The sequence below is a fragment of the Betta splendens genome, chromosome 16 (assembly GCF_900634795.4).
Source record: "Betta splendens chromosome 16, fBetSpl5.4, whole genome shotgun sequence".
Taxonomy (NCBI): domain Eukaryota; kingdom Metazoa; phylum Chordata; class Actinopteri; order Anabantiformes; family Osphronemidae; genus Betta; species Betta splendens.
In genome coordinates this window covers 19,043,579-19,061,931 of record NC_040896.2, presented here as the reverse complement: position 1 = coordinate 19,061,931, position 18,353 = coordinate 19,043,579, and the positions used below count along the sequence as shown (strand labels likewise).

Below are 18,353 nucleotides of genomic sequence, written 5' to 3'. Positions count from 1 at the left end.
TTATTAACACAAATAAAATAACAAGATCAATTAAATTACATATACAAAATTTAAAGATGATGGTCCTGTTGCTTTTATTGTCTTTTCTGCTCAACCGGCCATGTGCATAGGAGGACTCTCCCAGCCCCACCAGTCCAGAAGAAGAACGTGACTACAACTTGCTCTGTGCAGGTGGAGATGGGGGCGTCCTCTTCTTCACCAGTGGCTGCAAAGAGTGGTGCCAAAGGTTGGAATGGCGTTTGGAGCAACAGAAACACAATGATCATCAATGATGGTAACAGACACAATGATTACATATAGTACTGCTGGTAGTAGAGTAGTCCTAGTGATGGATTACTTACTAGCTGAGAAAAGCAGCCCCCTCTGCCTTTGGTGTGGTGTTTTTCATTCTTTTTCTGTCATCATGGAAACCTTGGATGATGACACTCAGCTTTGATGCTGAAATTGAGTTGTCACAGTGGACACTGTAAAGTACTCAAAGTAAAATAATAGTCAGTAAACTCAATCTTGCTTAATGAGTTAATAAGAGTTTGAAATGATCTTTTTCCGGCGCTGTCGTCTAGAGCCCACATGCACAGTCTGGCCTGCTGGTGAGGAACTCATACATCCAACAGCACAGAGCAGTTATCATTAGTTGGATGGTTACTCATGGCAGAGCTTTAGTTAATAACATCGGCATGTGTATCATCAACGCTGCATCACTGGTTTGGAAACCAGTGATGCAGCGTTCCTCATGATGTTCTTCGGTCTGGGCCTGACCGGAACGCTGCATCACAGGCCATTCACTGCAGGACGCTGCCTCAGGCTTTGACAGGCCTCCTAATCGGAGTCACTGTCGTTAGAGCCCACAACGGGTAAAGAGGACCCGGGCGGCTGGTGCTGCCAGTGAAGGACATGGTGCCAGATGTTGATGGGGCTGAGTCGTCACACCTCTGCCTCTTAGCGGCCCCCTGTTCGCTATGGTCATCCTCCCAGCTCCTCTTAGTGGGGGAACTCGGGATGAGGCCCAGGACGGAGGGAACACTGCCAAGAGGATGGGCAGCAGGAGCACCAGACGGGGGAGGAGGACTACCTTGTTGCCAACCGCCAAGGTCTAAAGACATCAGGGATGTCTTCTACCTCAAACTTTTCATCCTCCTCAACCTCAGACATGGTGTCGTACCCAGAGTCATCGCTGGTGGACTCGACATCTGAATCCCACCAGCTGAATGACTCATCAGAGACGTCCTGGTCCTCATCACCCCCTTCCTGAGAAGAGTTCTCGATCGAGAGGTCGAGGTCATCGCCCTCCTTGATCCCGTAAACTGGCTTCAGAGGAAGAATGATGATGACGAAGTTCAGCCCAGCTGAGGAAAATAAAATAGTTGTATCACATATTCATGACAAAAATAAGCAACACGTTAGAAACATAGAATCTAAGACAAGCATTGTGAGTACGTTATTTGACCATAACGTCGTTTACTGTGTGTGTGTGTGTGTGTGTGTGTGTGTGTGTGTGTGTGTGTGTGTGTGTATATATATATATATATATATATGGGTCACTATGGCAACCTGTTAGCAACCTGTAGCAAATCACGTGGCATGGAGTCATCATAACGCAATTTATGATTTATTATGAGTAACAGATAAGTTAACTAATTTCTAAATGTGTTTTTATTTAGTATAGTAAAACCTACTTTTTAATTATTCGATTTGTTTTATTATACTTCGTATATTAATGTAGTTGCAGTTATTAAGTGTTTTATCTTATCTAGTCTGAAAGTGCCATTACATTACACATACTGCACCACAATTCACACAGTAATAGTAGTGTTGTGATGCATTCAGGGTATTGTCATGTAAATCTTTATTATGGTTTATTATCACTGTTAATTCTGTGAAGCAATTGTGAAAATCCAGAAATCCTTTCAGCACATCTTAAGGCTTTCAGCTTAATTGTAACATTTTACTGTGTGCATGAATTCAGTTAAATTCGTTTTCATCAGGGAATGCTTCATCAAGTAATAAAGAAACAAATAATAACACTAGCTCATAATAATAACTTTTCAGGTTTCACACTTTTGGGCATTTTATGTGTGTAGAAGTTGATGTGAAGAGGTTCTGCTCGTTTGCATCCCACCTCCTGCATCACATTGCGTCAACAGCTTAGAGAGCACATCAACATTTGAAGAACCAAAGAATCATTGTTAGCTCACTGAGATGTCTGTGAACTTCTGTTCTGTGAGCAACAGTCGGTGAGGGTGTCCAAGTGACATCCTCCTTGCTGCCTTCGCCAGCATGCAGCCAGCTCAGGGCTTCAGTTGGGCAGTTGGGCTGAATCAGTGTTAGTCATAGTCATCTATTGTGAATGTCTGAAATCCACGACGACAGGTGACAGATTGCAAAATAAACTCAATTAAACCAGCGACCCAGTGAAGATTAATGAGCAATGTGATTAGCAGAGCTTCACCTTCTCATGCTAGTGCGATGGGTTTATCGAGCAATGAGAATAACATCACTCAATATCTGCAGCTGACAGCTAAATGGTAGGACGTAATTAAGTAACGTTTAGATCTAGACCTGGATCAGGAGTCATAAATGCAGCAATGAGTTGTTTTGGAATATATGAATACACCTGACGTCTGTGACCTAAACCTTTGTCATAATAACTTGTTGGTGTTTGTGGCTCCACTACAATAATGCCCCTGTGGTCAAAACCCTGGTTGCTGTTGTAAATAAAATACAAATGTACCTTAACATGATTTGCTCTATATCTTACACACTTTGTCCATGACTAACGTGCAAAGACATCAGCAGGTTTCTGGTTTGGCACTGCAGGTTAACGATGCATTTTGTGTTGAATTTGAAAGAATATTAGTTAAGATGATCTTTTTAAATTGTTGTTTGATTGCACCATAGCGTCATAAGTTATAATGTCCAGTAAAATGCATAATAAATGATTCTGGCAACCAGTAAACAAGACAAAGGTGTAATGTGTCTGTACAAATGTGTCATCAGTGTTGTGTATGATATTATTTCATATTACTGGACATGACATTCACAGGGTTTGTTTAACAGGAGAGAAGAAGTTAGTGATGGCTTTCTGCGATATGACATCAAACCACTTCAGAAAAAACATGAGAATATAAATTAATTAAAAAATTACTTTAATCTTAATTTATTATGGACAATACAAAATGCAAGTGCAAAAAAGAGGCAAAAACAGCTCATCTGTACATTGGCTTTGCTTCAAAACAAGAACATTATGCCCAAATTACATAATTCCAACCACTATGTAGAAGTTCATTAGAAAATAACTACAGTATTTACAGTACAGAACTGTGTTTGCTGTGAGTCTACATGGTATGAACAGGAAACATGAAAAGCCCAGCCTGTGACAAAGCTCCCGGCTCATCTTCGCAAACACACAAAAAAAGGAAATGTCACATATTGTTTGTGAACCAGTGAAAAAGATTCTATTTGCTGCTACACAATTGCTGGGTAGGTCCCTGTGAGCAGACCAGGAACAAAAACACTATCCACACAGCACTGTTTTCTCTCTCTCCAACATGGTCAACATTAGAGCGCCCCTATTCTGACTGGAGAGCTCTGTGCTTATCGGACCAAACCTCTGTGGAGGTTATCATATTGATAGTGATCGGACAGTGGCCCAACAGATAAAAGTCATTAAGCCAATCACACAGAACCAGACACCCTTTACTTCTCTGCTAATTTGGATGAACAGCAGTCTGCAGTCCTCAGTAAACACTGGAGCCACTCTACAATGTCTTAAATCTTTGCTTATATGACAAATATGTCTGGTGGAATTTGCTTCAGCTGTAAAACCTAATCAGTGCTCATAGCGGGGTCGTGCTCAGGGAAAGACATTGTGCCAGTCTCCAGATGATTCAGGAACCACTTCCAGGTCCAGCTCAGGTGTTACTTCGCCTTGAGGCGTCGGTTCTTCATGCCCCAAGGAAACGTCTGGGATCTGACCTGCATGATGAGAATAATGAAAAGTAAGAAGACGCTTGGATGACCTGCACAATGATATTAATCCCTCAAACAGATACTAATGGAGAACACAAGTGAAACTCCCACCAATATGCATTTACAGGGAAGCACCAGTTATGCAAAAGAGCCTGTCCATCAAAAAACAATTTTTGCCTCTGCACTCCCAACAGTTTTATTATCTCCCATTCAGGTTTTTGTTTCTCCATCTACAAAGCCATTTCAATTAAAAAAGCAGTATATAATGCAATAGGTCAATGGGTTCAGCATTATAAACCAGGCTGAATGATTCAAACACTTTTACTGCTGTGGCAGGACACACACTGAATTCTGTTTAACTGCAAAAGTCATTTATTGTCTCCCTTGTTTCTGCCCTGTACTACTTCACAAGCAAAGCATGGCTCCAAAAACTGGCAGGACGTCATAGTGAGAAAAAAAACTTAGAAATCCTAAAAACTTCCCACGAATTAAATAGTGGAAACAATTTATAAAACCTTGCGATGACCTTTCGAGTACATCAAAGTCACTTTGTCCCACAGAGGCTTCAAACTGATTTTCTAATCGAGGGAATGTTGATGGAACTCTTTGCCTGGGAGAATCAGTGAGAAGCCATGAAGACAGGCCTGTGGTTGTCCTTTCAAATCCCACTTTAGTATTCGGGCACATCGGGGAGCCTCCATTGTGAGGATTGAACTCTTATCAAAAAATGAGTGTTGACCCAGTGGGAAAGCGTGTGTGCAGCATTGCAACAAATTGTAAGTCGCATTTGAGACTGAGCAACATTATGACATGGAATGAAAGTTTTATTTGGTGAGGTCTTGGCAGATTTTAATGGCCACAAAAACTTTGAGAAATGAATCGCAAGTTTTCTAACCTGAGCATTACTTCCAGTAAAACTACAGCAAAAAGCAATCAGACATGACTGTGTTTAAATTATCTACACTCACACAGCGTTTAGACCTGATTGGAAGCTTTCTGGGGAATCAGTATTCCGGCTGGGTAAGTAAGACAGATCTGTCAGCACTACTGTCCTCCTCAGGTCATCTTCCATAAAAGCCTGCTACACCGCCAGGCGGGCCGCTGGAATAAAATGAATAATAAAGTGTTTGTTGGCTGCGATCTTGCCCAAGGTTAACCAAGGGGCAGCCGCAGCCAGAACCTCAATGCCTGTCAGAAAGAGGTAATGGCTTAACATTCCCCACGTGCACCGGCTGATATCAAAGACGAAGCTGTGCCAGCGGCACGAGTGAACAAGACAATGAAGCTGTCATGGTCGCTATGGGGAGTGTGGGGAAGAGGCTTGTTCTCAAAGATAATGAGACGGATCGTCAGGTGAAAAGGTACGGACAGAGAAACCTGAGGAGGGACAGCAGTGATGTAATGATCTCTCTGTGGGTGCAGGCGTGTCATCCAGGGCGACTCACCGTAGCCGTGGGTCCTCTTCATGTGGTTCTTCATGTTGCTCTTCTGGGTGAAGCTGATGCTGCACACCTCGCACTTGAAGGGCTTCTTCCCAGTGTGTTTGACCATGTGCACCTGCAAAGCACTTTTCTGGTTGAAAGCCTTATCGCACTGACTGCACTTGAAGGGACGCTCGCCTGTCCAAAACACAGAGACGCTGTTAGTCCTCTTGGAAATGTTATTATACAGTATATGGACAGAGATTCTGCACTCGTGTCATTCATAATGGTTGTATAGCTACTTCAGCCTTCTCCCTATATGCTCTCACAGACACACTTACGGCTAATTAAGATAAAGTTTATTTCAATTAAATTCTCCTTAAAATAGAGTTTTGTCCAAATAATATTTATTAAACATTATTATGCTGATTAGGACTAGAATAGAGGTGAACACGTAATTGTGTTTTGTACATCAGTTCAAAACGAGGACGTTTAATGCTGTAATAAACAAAGCGAACAGAGGTCAGGAGTCAGGTTCATCTCACAATTTTTCTTAGCACTCTAAGGTTTTGGCATGTAGCAGAGCATTAACCATATTCAAATGAGTACATTGAGAAGCTAATAGACCAACAGAACGCTATCGTTATGTACTCTGAGGGCTGATCATTCTGGCTGGCTGCCTGGAGCTTCACAGAGAAATGAGGCTTTCAAGGCGTTTAACTGCTTATTAGCCACGTCTGTGTGAACGTATGAACTGGCGAGCATGAAAGGGAAAATTAATAGATGCAAACATCTTATCGTCTCTGTAAGACCCCGTTTTAATATCCGATTCTTTTGTCATTGTGTTGTTCAGAAGGTGTATGAGAACTAATTGTGACTTGGACACATTTCACTTGTCTTCACTCATTAATAATGCTGTGATTTTTCCATTGACAGCCAGTGTGCAAACCGGTCCCATAATCTTCCTACCAGTGTGTGTCCGGTTGTGTCTCTCCAGCTGGCTGCGCTTTGCAAAGGCCTTCACACAAGAGGAGCAGTTGAACACTCTGGGTTTCTGGGAACTGGGTGACGGCCCTGGCTGGTGCACACGTTCATGATCCTGCGGTCAAAATGCATTTAACAATTATTAATCGAGCACAAAAAACCTTCGGCCAGAACATGGATAGAACGGAAGTATTTTTTCTATTTTGCAGTGTATATGTATGAAGTCATATCGTCCTTCAGCTCGTGCCCACAGAGTTTGGAGCCCTGGCATTTTTGTGCTCCAGTGCCTCTAACGCATGAAGAGGAGCACAAAGATTGAGATGCACATATGCTCCTCCTCCTGATTCGCCTGTGAAACACTTCAACAACACTGATTGCTTTGTTTTCTAGTTCAGAGTGACAGAACATCTGAAATGACCCCTGATGAATTCCCCTTCTGTTACACGTCACGCTGACAACTAAAAACAAGAAATGACTTCCATAAACAGTTCATCTATTAGTCATTTATTTATACACAATCACAAACCCTTCTTTTAAAACCAGCATGGATGTGCTGCATTTACAGGGGCCTAACCTTCAGATGTGTGGCTCGCTTGAAGGCCTTGTTACACACGCTGCAGACGTGGCAGCGGTCCTTGCCGTGAGCCTGCTTGCAGTGGCGGCGCAGCGAGTTTGCGTTCTGGCAAACCTCGTTACAGTAGTAACACTGATTCCGATGATCCGCCTCAGCCTGGGCATCCTTCATGCCCTTACGGACATCACCGGAAATCTGGCATACACAAAACAGAGGTTGCAGCGTGTGATGATCACACAAGGCTTCTTAGCTTAGAAGGCATTTAATTAGGCAAACCGTCTATTGAAATCTAATTTTATAATGACTACACCCTAAGATTTCCATCACGGGTTAGTTGCTGTTCTGACGTTTAGTCAGACTATGTCTGCGCAGTTCAGTTTAACTCAGGTTCATATGTAGACACATAATTAAAGCAAACTAAAAAAAGGCTTTTCTATTTGTCGCTGGGAGTGAGTAAGTGTGACACAAGGGTTCAATTAAATTCTGATGTACAATACATTAAATCAAATTAATATGTTAAAAAGTGTTGAGGTCTGAATAATTCCTGAAGCCGATGTCAAGCCAATGGGTGATTTGCATCTGTAGATTTCTTTGTTTTTAAGCTCAGCCGCTAGATCCCTTAAACCCCCACTCACATTATATGCGTTGTCCGACGTTCCATTTGCAGATTGAGAATGGCGGCTGACCAATACGACCTGTTGGCCAGAGCTTTGCACCTGTCCTGTAAGACCTGAATCGTTCAGCACTGCAGGAAATGTCTGCGCCTTAAGATGAATGCATGCTTGGTTAGGGCAGAATGTCAATGAGCTACAGTACTGAGCAAAAAACTAATGTGTTTTATTTTCACCGCACTCCCTTCTTCTGTCTTACCTGTGGATTGAGGTTTAGAGTGACGCCTTCCAGCATCCCCTGTGCATCTGCCAGGGTCAGTGTAACGCTGCCATCACTGGCCACGCCTCCTGGTGACATCACTAGGCTGTGGGATGCAGCAGTATGTGACAAGGTGGTGCTCGGAGGCAGGCTGGTTACTGATTGGTGAAGGAAAGGCAGAGATGTGATGTGAGTTTTTACCACCACAACCCATCACTAACTGCCTTTGCATCGTGACCAATATAAGATAAAACAGACTGCAAGTGTTCTGTGCCACAATATAACTTTGAATGCATTTGCTGGAAATAGAATTCGGTTAACATTGTTGATGGTATAAAAAAAAAAAAAGACAATTTCCTCAAAAACATGTCTGGTATCCAGACATAATTTACAGAGTCATCTATTAAATCAAATCCTCCCCTGTTGCTCTGAAAGACTTTTGGTGCTTAATGCATGCTGACTAAATTTATGCAGGCATATTCATCATGTTTGGACGGGGACACGCCACCGTTACATTATTGCTGCACAAGCCGCCATTTATTTTGATGAAAAAGGAAAAAATGAGCACTAGGCAGTATATCAGTTAAAGCACCAGAGGAGCCTCATTTGCATATACAGAGTGACAGGGGATGCTTCAGCCTAATCAACAAAAGCAAAGATGCTCCGTGTGTCTCTGTGAGCCACAGGGAATGGTTTCCACTTGTTCAGGGCAGATATTAATGAAGAAAGTCATGAGGCTGGAAATGTAATTACTGTATGTTTTTTCATGACATACAGCTCATACAATATCCAAGGTCAGATTAAGTCCAAGGTCGTGGTCCAAGGGTTGTGGTTTTAGGATGCATTTTCATTAAAGGGGTGCAGTTTATGTTTATTAATGTGACACACACAGTACTGCCTGTTTATTCTACCGCCTCTTCTCTTTAAGAGAAGTGTCCTATTCTGCAAACGATGGGATCATCTGCATGTCGTACGTGGTCTAGGAACTCCCACTGAGTACAGATGCGCATTCAATCAAATGAATTCTGCTCAAGTGGGCTGCTGTGATATGTGCACAACAGCCAGCTGGGTAGCTCCCACTTTACAGACGAACTCCTGGCTTGAAGTGGTGGCCTCGAGTCAAATGATGTTATGGATGAGTGGAGCAGATTCCTCAGCATGGCTTGTTGGAGGTCATGGTGGCTTTGTGTGTATGTGTGTGTGTGTTTCGTGAGACTAATTATAGAGCAGAGGCATGCAGATAAACCTGATGGCATTGGAGAAGTTGGTTATTTGTAATGATGAATTTCTAGGAGGATTTCCTAACCAATTTTGATGAATCACTTTTAGATGTGTGGCAGTGAAATTCAATTTCACTGGATAACACATATTGGAGTTAATTTTTCATTTATGATCATTATTATCCTGGGGGAACTGACATTAGAGATACTCCCCATGTAGACACTTCACTCCCCATTGATAATAATAAATAAGGCAGTGAGTTGTGTTTGCTTATCTCATTAAAGATTCACTGCTGTGCATCAAACTTAAAAGTCAGAAAGTATTTATGCTATTTGCTCATTTGAATGCAAGTGATTGTTGAAACAATGAGAACGACACAAAGGGAAGGATGCTACAATGATAGTGCGTTTCATTTCTACCAGATCCAGTAGCTTATGTATATGAGAGGTAGATTATAAAGGTAATTACGTTTTCATGGGGTATGGCAAACTAAGGTAACAAGCAGCAAACAGTGGTCTGCAGCCCATGCGGTACAGTACCTGCCATTCCCGTGTTGGCAGGGCTCTGAGGTAGGAGGTGGTCATTGGTGATGGTCAGGGTTGCGCTGGTGGGCTGGCTACTGAGTGGAGACGCCAGCCTCATACCACTGTTGAGGTCTTCCCCAGTACCGTTGCCATGCTGGGGGAGCAGGTCTTGGCCTGCAAAGGTATGAGAAAAATATATAGTTCCCCATTCGGGATGGCGTACACGACCCTTCTGGTTGACTTGAGGAAGAAAAGTGTCCTACTGTAATGTAAGAAACCTGTGAGCTACAGTATTGTCACTTCTTTGACCAAGAAATAATGAGCTATTATAGAAAATTGTGAATAAAAGCACCACTAGATGTCTTGTTGAAGTCTCTATAGAAACAATAAAAATATAGCTACCAGCAAGTCCACGTTCTGTTCCCTTAATCCAAATGTTTTGAAACAAAATTCAACAAATGAGAATGTTGAATAAAGAAAATCAAAACATTTTCCCGAGAAAACCCTGCTCATGTTTTGCAGCCAAGGATAATATTTGACTCGAGGGGGCTCAAATATAACAGCAGCAGAGTAACTCAGTACTGCAAGTGTAAAGCCTGTTTTGGAGTTGACGTAAGAAGGTGCATAACTTGTGGCTATCAATTAGAGAGCCATGGGTTGGTTATCGGATTCATTCCTTGCTCGGTCTGCAATGGTTTGGGACTGAATGAGGAAATCAATAGCTGCGTTATGGGACTTTGTTTCAAACGGTAATGTATAAGTGGTCCACACCTGATATGGTGAGAGTGATCTCCTGAGGGTTTCCTGTAGCCGTGCTGGAACCAGCAGCTGAGGCCTGAGCCTGTACCTGGGCTAGAGCTTGAGACAGGCTGGAATTGTTGATGGTCAGTGTGATTTCCTGACTGCTGCCGCCTCCTGCTACCAGTCCAGAGCTGCCAATGACATGACTTAGGTCCTGAGAACCTGCAGATCCCAGAAAACCATGCATCAGTTACTCAGCCTGTAGCAGATAGTCACTTAATAAGATTGTATCCACGGAGCGTACCTGCAGGATCCTGCTCGGAAAGGGCTGCCATCGTAACCTGAGCAGGCGTGATGGTGGAGGGGGCCAGAGCCAGGCTGGGCAGGGGGTGGAGGACAACGTTAGCAGACACTGAAGGGTCGGCAGCAGACATGAGCTGGCCGCCAGGGTGGGAGACGAGGCCGGTGTCCACGCTTAGCGGCTGGGAGAGGAGCCCGCCCTGCTGCAGCGTCTGCTGGAGGAACGTGTGGTCGATCTGAGAGACAGAGAAGGTGCTTCGGTTGAGGTGGGAGGCTGCCATTGAACGAGGGGGGGGAGAACGGTATGTCCAACAACAACCCAAGGCAAGACGTCTGATGTTTTGTTTTCTACAGTCTTTCTTCAGAAGTGTGTTTATATGCGGGTTGTTAAGTAGCTGCATTTGAAATATGAACATATAAACAAGAACTGAATGAATGTGCTTTAAAGTGGAAACGCTGAAATGCACCACTGCGCAAGACATGATACGAACATCTCATCACTTTTTATTAGTTGTATCAGAAGTAATGATGATGTTGCATAAACAAAATTCAATATTCAACTTTTACTTAATAAAACCCTGTACCCTGTGGAGCAGATTCTATTTTTATTTGTTACTTACACAGCTGGCTGAACAAAACTCATAACACACTCCACACACTGCAGGCTACACAGGCTTGTGGTACTTATGGGGCTGAAGGATTTCTTTAGCTTGCCGCCCAAAGTGTGACAGAGGAAGACCCCCTAAAGCACAGTGGTGTTTTAGGTGCCGCGATTCATTTGTTTTATTTAGTCACAGGGATAACGATAGAGATCTAACTACACTTCAGGGCTTCTAACAGTGAGAATAGTTTTACAGTGAATTCCACCCGTCATGCAGAGGCAGGACTGTAATAAGAGACTCTACCTCCAGTGCTGTAACCTGCAATAGTCTCCCAATAAGCGGCCAGAGCAGAAGACACTGCTGCAGAATTTTATGGGCTTCACAACACAGAGCAACTTTATTGGCTTTTCAGTTCAAGAGTCCATCTAACTCTCATAATACATCTGTGGCTGTAGCCTGAGCTCATATTTACTAATACTATTTCATTTGCCAGCTTTCAAAAATAATTTCTGAAAGGTGGCATCATTATGTTCAGTTATCAATAATACGCTGCTGTTGCCTGGTGCCTATTGTTGTACAGATTTACTGCTGACCAACTGTGTTTCCCACCTCTCCTCCCCTGACATGAAAAGCTTTTGGGATAATGGATGGATGTCCCTGTGTTCTGATTAAACTGAGTTGTGACTCCGGGAACAGGGTGTACAGGTCAAAATACAGAGTTGACTTAAGAATACCAGCCTGCAGCGACACAATTGGCTCGAGTCTCTGTTCTGTGCATTAACAGATGTTGGGAGCCATATAATATGAAAAGTGAGCACAGATGGAAGTAAAAATTACAATTAACCAGTCAGTCTACACCTTCAGACACATGTACAATCAAATTCAATAAAGCAGTTATGCTACTTTTCTCATTTTTCAGTTTATTCTTAACTGAAATTTATTTGGTTGGCTGGAAAGCCTTAACTGATTAACCTTACTTTTGTAGATTATATTCCATAACAGATTCAGTAGGTGTGTGTAACCTGTAGCGTGATGTTGTTGATGTTGCTGGTATCGATGCCAGAGATCTGGACGTTGGGGCACACCAGGTTGGCAGGTGTGAGTTGCAGGTGAATGCCTTCCAATGTGGTCAGGCCATCAGGGAGAGACACAGTCAGGTCTCCTGCAGCTGCGCACACAGACAAAGACATTGAGACAGAGAGACAGAGACAGAGACAGAGACAGAGAGAGAGAGAGAGAGAGAGAGAGAGAGAGACAGACAGACAGACAGACAGACAGACAGACAGACAGACAGACAGACAGACAGACAGACAGACAGACACCCTTAGATGATTATGCTGATATTAGGCAAACTGGCTTCACAACAAGTCAAAAGACAAAGAAACAGAATGCTGCTGCACCAAGCCGCAATGTCTAAAACTGTTGATTTGAAAGAAGAAAAACTGATGACACCCTGCAGACGTGCATAACTACTGCACATCTTGTGTCAAGTGCAATATTAGAGCTATCAAAACAGCCTAAGTGCTATTCAATCTGTTCCCATCTGCGCTATCTTTGCTTTAGCAAAAAAACTAAAAACAAACTTTTTATGACATTATATTGTAAATTACTAACCATGCCTTAATTATTTTTAGTGAATCTTTTAGAGCCCCTTTGGCCATTTTTTTTCACATAAAAGAACATAAACTGGAGGTGGTTAGTGATAATAAGACCTCCCCCTTCATCCTGCTGTGGAACAATAAGACCCTGTGATGTAATTCATCTTAAGCATTGTCATGAGCAACAGTGCTGATGCTGACCAAAGATTCTCAACTGACCTACCAACACTAGAAATAACGATCCCTGACCCCCTGACTTTACTGAACTGATTATCAGCTGACAATAAATTAAAGCCAAAAGCCAATAAAACGCTGGATGTGAGTCATCTGTAAGAAAAATGGGGTCTGTGAGATAATAAAAGTCAAGTTTTATAGTGTTGGTTAACGTCATCTGTTACACAGTAAAGAATGGAAAGGACGATAGACAGGAAAGAAACTATTTTTATCTGTGTGCTGACCCATTTACAATCCATACCTGACATGGAAGCAGGCAAGATAGCCTGTCCCACCAGTCCTGGCTGTAACAGACTCTGGTCAAACTGCCCAGTCAGGACCTGATTGGCAGGCAGGTAAATGTTGGAGTCGGAGTTTGGTGACTGCAGCAGACCCACAGGTTGAAGAGCATCCGAAACAGGCGGCCGCTGGCTGCGGCCAGAAGCCGCGACCTGTCCTGTCCCTGGATCTTGGCCCTGACCTGTCTGACCTGCAGACGAGGCCAACCTTTTGGACTTGCGGGTGTCTCCGTTAGGTCGAAAGTGGCACTGGATGTGGGTTTTGCGATGCCCAGACGTTCTAAAGCGCAGATCGCAGAAGGGACATTTGAAAGGTTTGGAGCCCGTGTGGAGGCGCATGTGAACCTTTAAGCTGCCTTTTGTAGAGAAGGACGTGTTACACATGTGGCAGCTGAACAGTTTCTGGCCTACGGAGAAAAGGAGAGTGTTACATTAATGAGCCACAGCTGTCAGACGTATGTCTCACTCGGTTAAGTAAGCAGTCATGTAACTGTCCTAATTACTGCAAATATCACACAGCTCTGAAAGTATAAAAAGAGCCCAGAACATGCTGCAATCAGGTCAGAAAAACTGGTGGGCAGCTTCTATGGTAGAGCCTAATTATTCAAAAACTACCGGTGATTAACTTCCAACCTGTATGCGTCTTCACGTGGCAGTCCAGAGTGGATTTCACTGTAAAGCTCTTGCCACATTCATCACACTTGTAGGGCCGCTCCCCTGTATGGATCCGTATGTGCCTGGACGGGGAAACAAACGGACAGATAACAAGTGGACAGATAAATTGCAACAGACTATGACAGATGGGAACAGGTTCTGGGTTCATAATTGAAAAAAAAACTGAAGCACAACAGATCTGTCCAAACACAGCCTGTTTGCTTGGTAACATGGGTTGCTTCTCCATCCCTTGCTATTATATCTCAATGCGATGTTACACTTTACACAGCATGCTTCCCAACTAAATTAAAACAATGTTAATTAGAGGACGTCACAGAACTTTACAAGTCCAATAACTGCTGCAGCCTTTTCATCACCTTTGTTTTAACCACAATTGAATAAATCTTACCATCAATGAGAACATGTTTACACTCAATCTCTAACCTTTTTAAATGCTGTTGGTTCAAACAAGGCCAGTATTTCCCAACTCCTTCATTATAGTAATTCTCATCTAAACAGACGTTTTGGCACATAACCGCCTCTGAAACTGAATGACTGATTGGTTTTAAACAAATGTGCTTCATTACTAAAAAGCTACTCTAATTAAAGTTTTCAGCCAACCTGCAGAGGCAAAATGATTGTTTCTTTCTTTCATTTGTCATTTGGCTATGATTTTGTTGTTTGGCTTCTCTGTTTTCATCTAGCTTTTGAAAAATAAAGCATGTTTATACTTTGCAACTCCTTCTACAATTACTCTTCAACACAAAAACAACTATGAGTCCAATTTAATAAATCTATAGCAACATAGGTACTTTACATTATTGTACTTTGATAAGCTGCTATAAAGTTTCATTGTTGCATTAGTATAAAACTCCTACAAAACTACCTTATTTATTCAAACATATGCCGTGAGTGAATGGAACTGTTGAGAAAAGCTGCTTTGACAGGACAGACTTTTGTTTTGTGCATAGTTAACAAATGTTAGTTTGATTTTGATGTTTGTTTAATGTAAGAGGAAAAAAAAAAGATTGAACTGTTTAAATATGCCCCTTTAAAGCCTCTAATGTGATGAAAGGGTAATTTGATGCATGTTACTTTCCCAAAGTGACTGAATAGTTCACACAGAGCACCTGTGGGAGCACCAGCATCAGCATCAGTGAGTGTGACTGCAGATGGTGTGCAAACCAAACATTTGAGCTTGTCTGTCATTTCAAACGTGTTTAGCTGAAATGTGGCACCACACATTGTGCGGCAACAGTGAGAACACACATAAATCAGCCGCCTGATGTGTCTACACAACACTGTCACAATTATAAGCCACAGTATTGAGAAATACTGACATTAGAATGAGAAGCTAGTCTTGATTGATGCTTTACATATTTCGTGTCTCGCCGTGAACATTATGGTGGATCACAAACATGGCTGAATGACAGCAGCTCTAAGCTTGAAGCCACAGCTTGTCAAAAATAGAAACTCGTCAATTTAACACAACTTCCTTCACAACTTCTGTAACCCTCATCACCAGGGCTCAGGCTCCCACTGACAAACTCCCCGGGACCAATATATGATATCTCACATTAACGCTGGGTCTCAGGGATACCTCTGTACTGACAAGCTGTCTGGCCTTTTGTATTTAACGTCCCTGAAGCTTTATACTTCACTCAAACATCCATATCATTACCTGACAAGGTCACTGGGCTTCTTGAAGCTCTTAGGGCAGAAACTGCAGCAGTTTGCGAACTTAGGTTCTGTTTCCAGCTCCACAGTCTTGTCCTTGATCTCGCTGATCCGATCTCTCTCTGCGGCGGACTGGGCGAGGATCCGTTCTGACACTGATGCCTCTTCACCAGGATCCTTGGCGAGCTCGGCCGCCTGTTCCTCAGTGAAAGTGATGATTTCCAAACCTCTCCTCTTTAATGACTTCTGGTCACCTTCCTCTTCATCCTCCTCTTCTTCAACATCTTGGCTCTCGAGGCCAATAACTGTCAAAACAGGAGTGAATATTATTATTTATTATGGAGGTGACGCTTTCCAGCAGGCGCATCACACTGAATGCAAATTTAAACAATCTGGAGTATGAATTCACACATATCCTAACAGCAGGAAATCACTCCACACACATTGATCGAATCCATCTGCCCCATGCTGATTTGTTCCATTAAGTTTCTCTCTCTGCTGTTATCCCCATATTCTTAGCATTGCTGTTTGTATTTTCCAACTCTTTCATTTTCTATCAAACTAAAAGGAATACAACAATCTTTTTATGGCCCAGTACAAAGTGATGAAACATCCAAAATGCATTTATGCGTCCTTACTTTGTTCCTCCACAGCGTGCTCTTTCTTCGTATGCTTTTTACACAGCAGACTCGTCCTGAAGCTCTCGTCACACATGGAGCATTTGAAAGACTTATTGTGGATAATCATGTGTCGGTTTAGGCTGCCGTTAGTGGTGAATGAGGCATCACAAATGTTACATTTAAAGGGCTTCATTCCTGTTAGTGAGAGATGAGATAAGCAGGTTTAAACAGGAAGTGGCTGTTACAAGAGCTTTAATGTAAAATCATCTGGTCATTAGAGTGCAAATTAATTAAACCATTCCAGCATTATATGTTGTATCCATGTCTATTTTGAGCAGCTAAGATAATGGAAACTGAAAACTGTTGTTTTCAATGCAAACTCACCGGTATGTGTGTTAAGGTGGGACTTCAACACTCCAGCAGATACAAATGCTCGTCCACAGAGATTACACCTGAATGGTTTCTCCCCAGTGTGGGAGCGGACGTGCTGCTTGAGGTGGCTTGACTTTTTGAAGCCCTTATTACACCAGTTGCACCTTAAGAGAGAGAAATGCTCATCAGTGAATGCCAAAAGCGTGTTTAATGAACTGTCCATTTTAAACCAACGTCTGGTGCAGCAGACTGAGCTGATGGTTATTGTTTTCAATGCAAATTAAAAAAAAACATTCTGCATGTTGAATATTAAAATGACCACCTTTCCATAAAATACCATTTTACATTTATTTGACAATTTCTTGTCATATTTCCAGGATGAATTCAGTATTTGTTCCTTTGCAGTCAACTGGTATCTTTTGCATAGATAAGCAATACACAGAGAAGGTTTTGGTCGGTGTGAGAGATTGTTAAAGAGATATTATAGCACAGTGCAGAAATGCCAAATATTTCTGAAATGAATGCAGGTCTAACGCGTTCTTTACGTTATCTGGGAGGAGGTTTCAAATAAACATACTGATAATAAAGGCAGGTAAAGTTATAAACGTCAGTCACTGTGATTGCTGTAAACAATGCATTTCCCTTGGCTCAGTCCTTATGATGATATATATAAGCTTTAAGCCATGAGAGACAGGTTCAGTGCTTATCATGATATATATAAGCTTTAAGCCATGAGAGACAGACACAAAGCACTAGATCAAGCCATGTCTATGTATATATGGTACTCTATGGTGCTCTACCAATAACTGATTGACCATTTAATACTAAGAGTCCGGGAATATGGACATTAAACAAGAAACTGTCCCACAGACTTTAGTTCTGAGAAGATAGAACATAGAACATAGTCAAACACAAGAGATGAATGTTTCAGATCTATTTGTCCTAAATGTTGAACTGGAGTTAAAAGCCATGAGTCTGAATAGTTAAGCTGCTCTGAAGAGTTATTTTATGGAAACCAAGCTTTGGTGACTAAAGCATAATATTAAAAGTGTCTACATGACAGTGTGGTTATGACAGCATTAGGCCAAGAGGAAAGTTTGTGGGTTGAAAGGATTCAAGGGGTAAAGAAAATGGCATGAATGCAAAATTTACAAGGATTCACCCTTCAGTCCAAGTGAAGTCACTCAGTCAACACAAAATAGAAGTTCTGGGAAAATCTCAAAATGCCCAGTAAATGTTAACTGGACCACTGGATAGAGCTAAGGATCTGGAAAAGACTGGTAGAAACTGCCTTTCAGGAAAGAAATAAAGAAATGGCAGAATAAGAAACGAAAGAGCTGCAACTACCATGACTGGAGATTTCAAAAGAACCAGTGCTTCAGTGCTTTTTAAAGCCACTCTTGCAGACTAGACTCATACAAAGTAACTCTGATGACGAACCTATAGGCTCTCTTTGTGTTGTCCTCACTGTCGTCCTGGTAGTCCTGTGTCTCACTGGCCAGTTGAAGATCACCCTGACTGCTCTGCTGGAGGAGTCCATTTGTCTGGATCAGCAATAACACATCAAGTTATTGCACTCAGTTCAACAGGAAAGTGTGGTTTAACATTAATAATGTTTCTTTATACCCTACTTCAGTAAAAAACCTGTTTTGATCGTTCCCATTTTATTACTATAGACGCAATGTAGTAAAAAAAGTGAAAAGCTTTGATATGC

At 42.2% G+C, this 18,353-nt stretch overlaps 1 protein-coding gene across 2 annotated transcripts in view; it reads right to left on the bottom strand.

The window, feature by feature from the left end:
- Positions 1–3,129: 3,129 nt before the first annotated feature.
- Positions 3,130–18,353, bottom strand: part of LOC114843194 (zinc finger protein 236-like) — a 30,573-nt gene continuing 15,349 nt past the window's right edge. For both annotated transcript variants that reach the window (XM_029129491.3, XM_029129492.3), the window contains exons 17-32: positions 18,080–18,183; positions 16,652–16,803; positions 16,286–16,462; positions 15,652–15,952; positions 13,950–14,053; positions 13,280–13,723; positions 12,229–12,374; positions 10,609–10,840; positions 10,335–10,526; positions 9,579–9,737; positions 7,819–7,976; positions 7,584–7,712; positions 6,949–7,143; positions 6,360–6,489; positions 5,415–5,588; positions 3,130–3,975 (exon numbers count right to left, since the gene is read on the bottom strand). In XM_029129491.3, the coding sequence (XP_028985324.1) occupies positions 3,854–3,975; positions 5,415–5,588; positions 6,360–6,489; positions 6,949–7,143; positions 7,584–7,712; positions 7,819–7,976; positions 9,579–9,737; positions 10,335–10,526; positions 10,609–10,840; positions 12,229–12,374; positions 13,280–13,723; positions 13,950–14,053; positions 15,652–15,952; positions 16,286–16,462; positions 16,652–16,803; positions 18,080–18,183 (2,919 nt within the window). In that variant the 3' untranslated portion in view covers positions 3,130–3,853. The remainder of the gene's footprint in view (positions 3,976–5,414; positions 5,589–6,359; positions 6,490–6,948; positions 7,144–7,583; positions 7,713–7,818; positions 7,977–9,578; positions 9,738–10,334; positions 10,527–10,608; positions 10,841–12,228; positions 12,375–13,279; positions 13,724–13,949; positions 14,054–15,651; positions 15,953–16,285; positions 16,463–16,651; positions 16,804–18,079; positions 18,184–18,353) is intronic.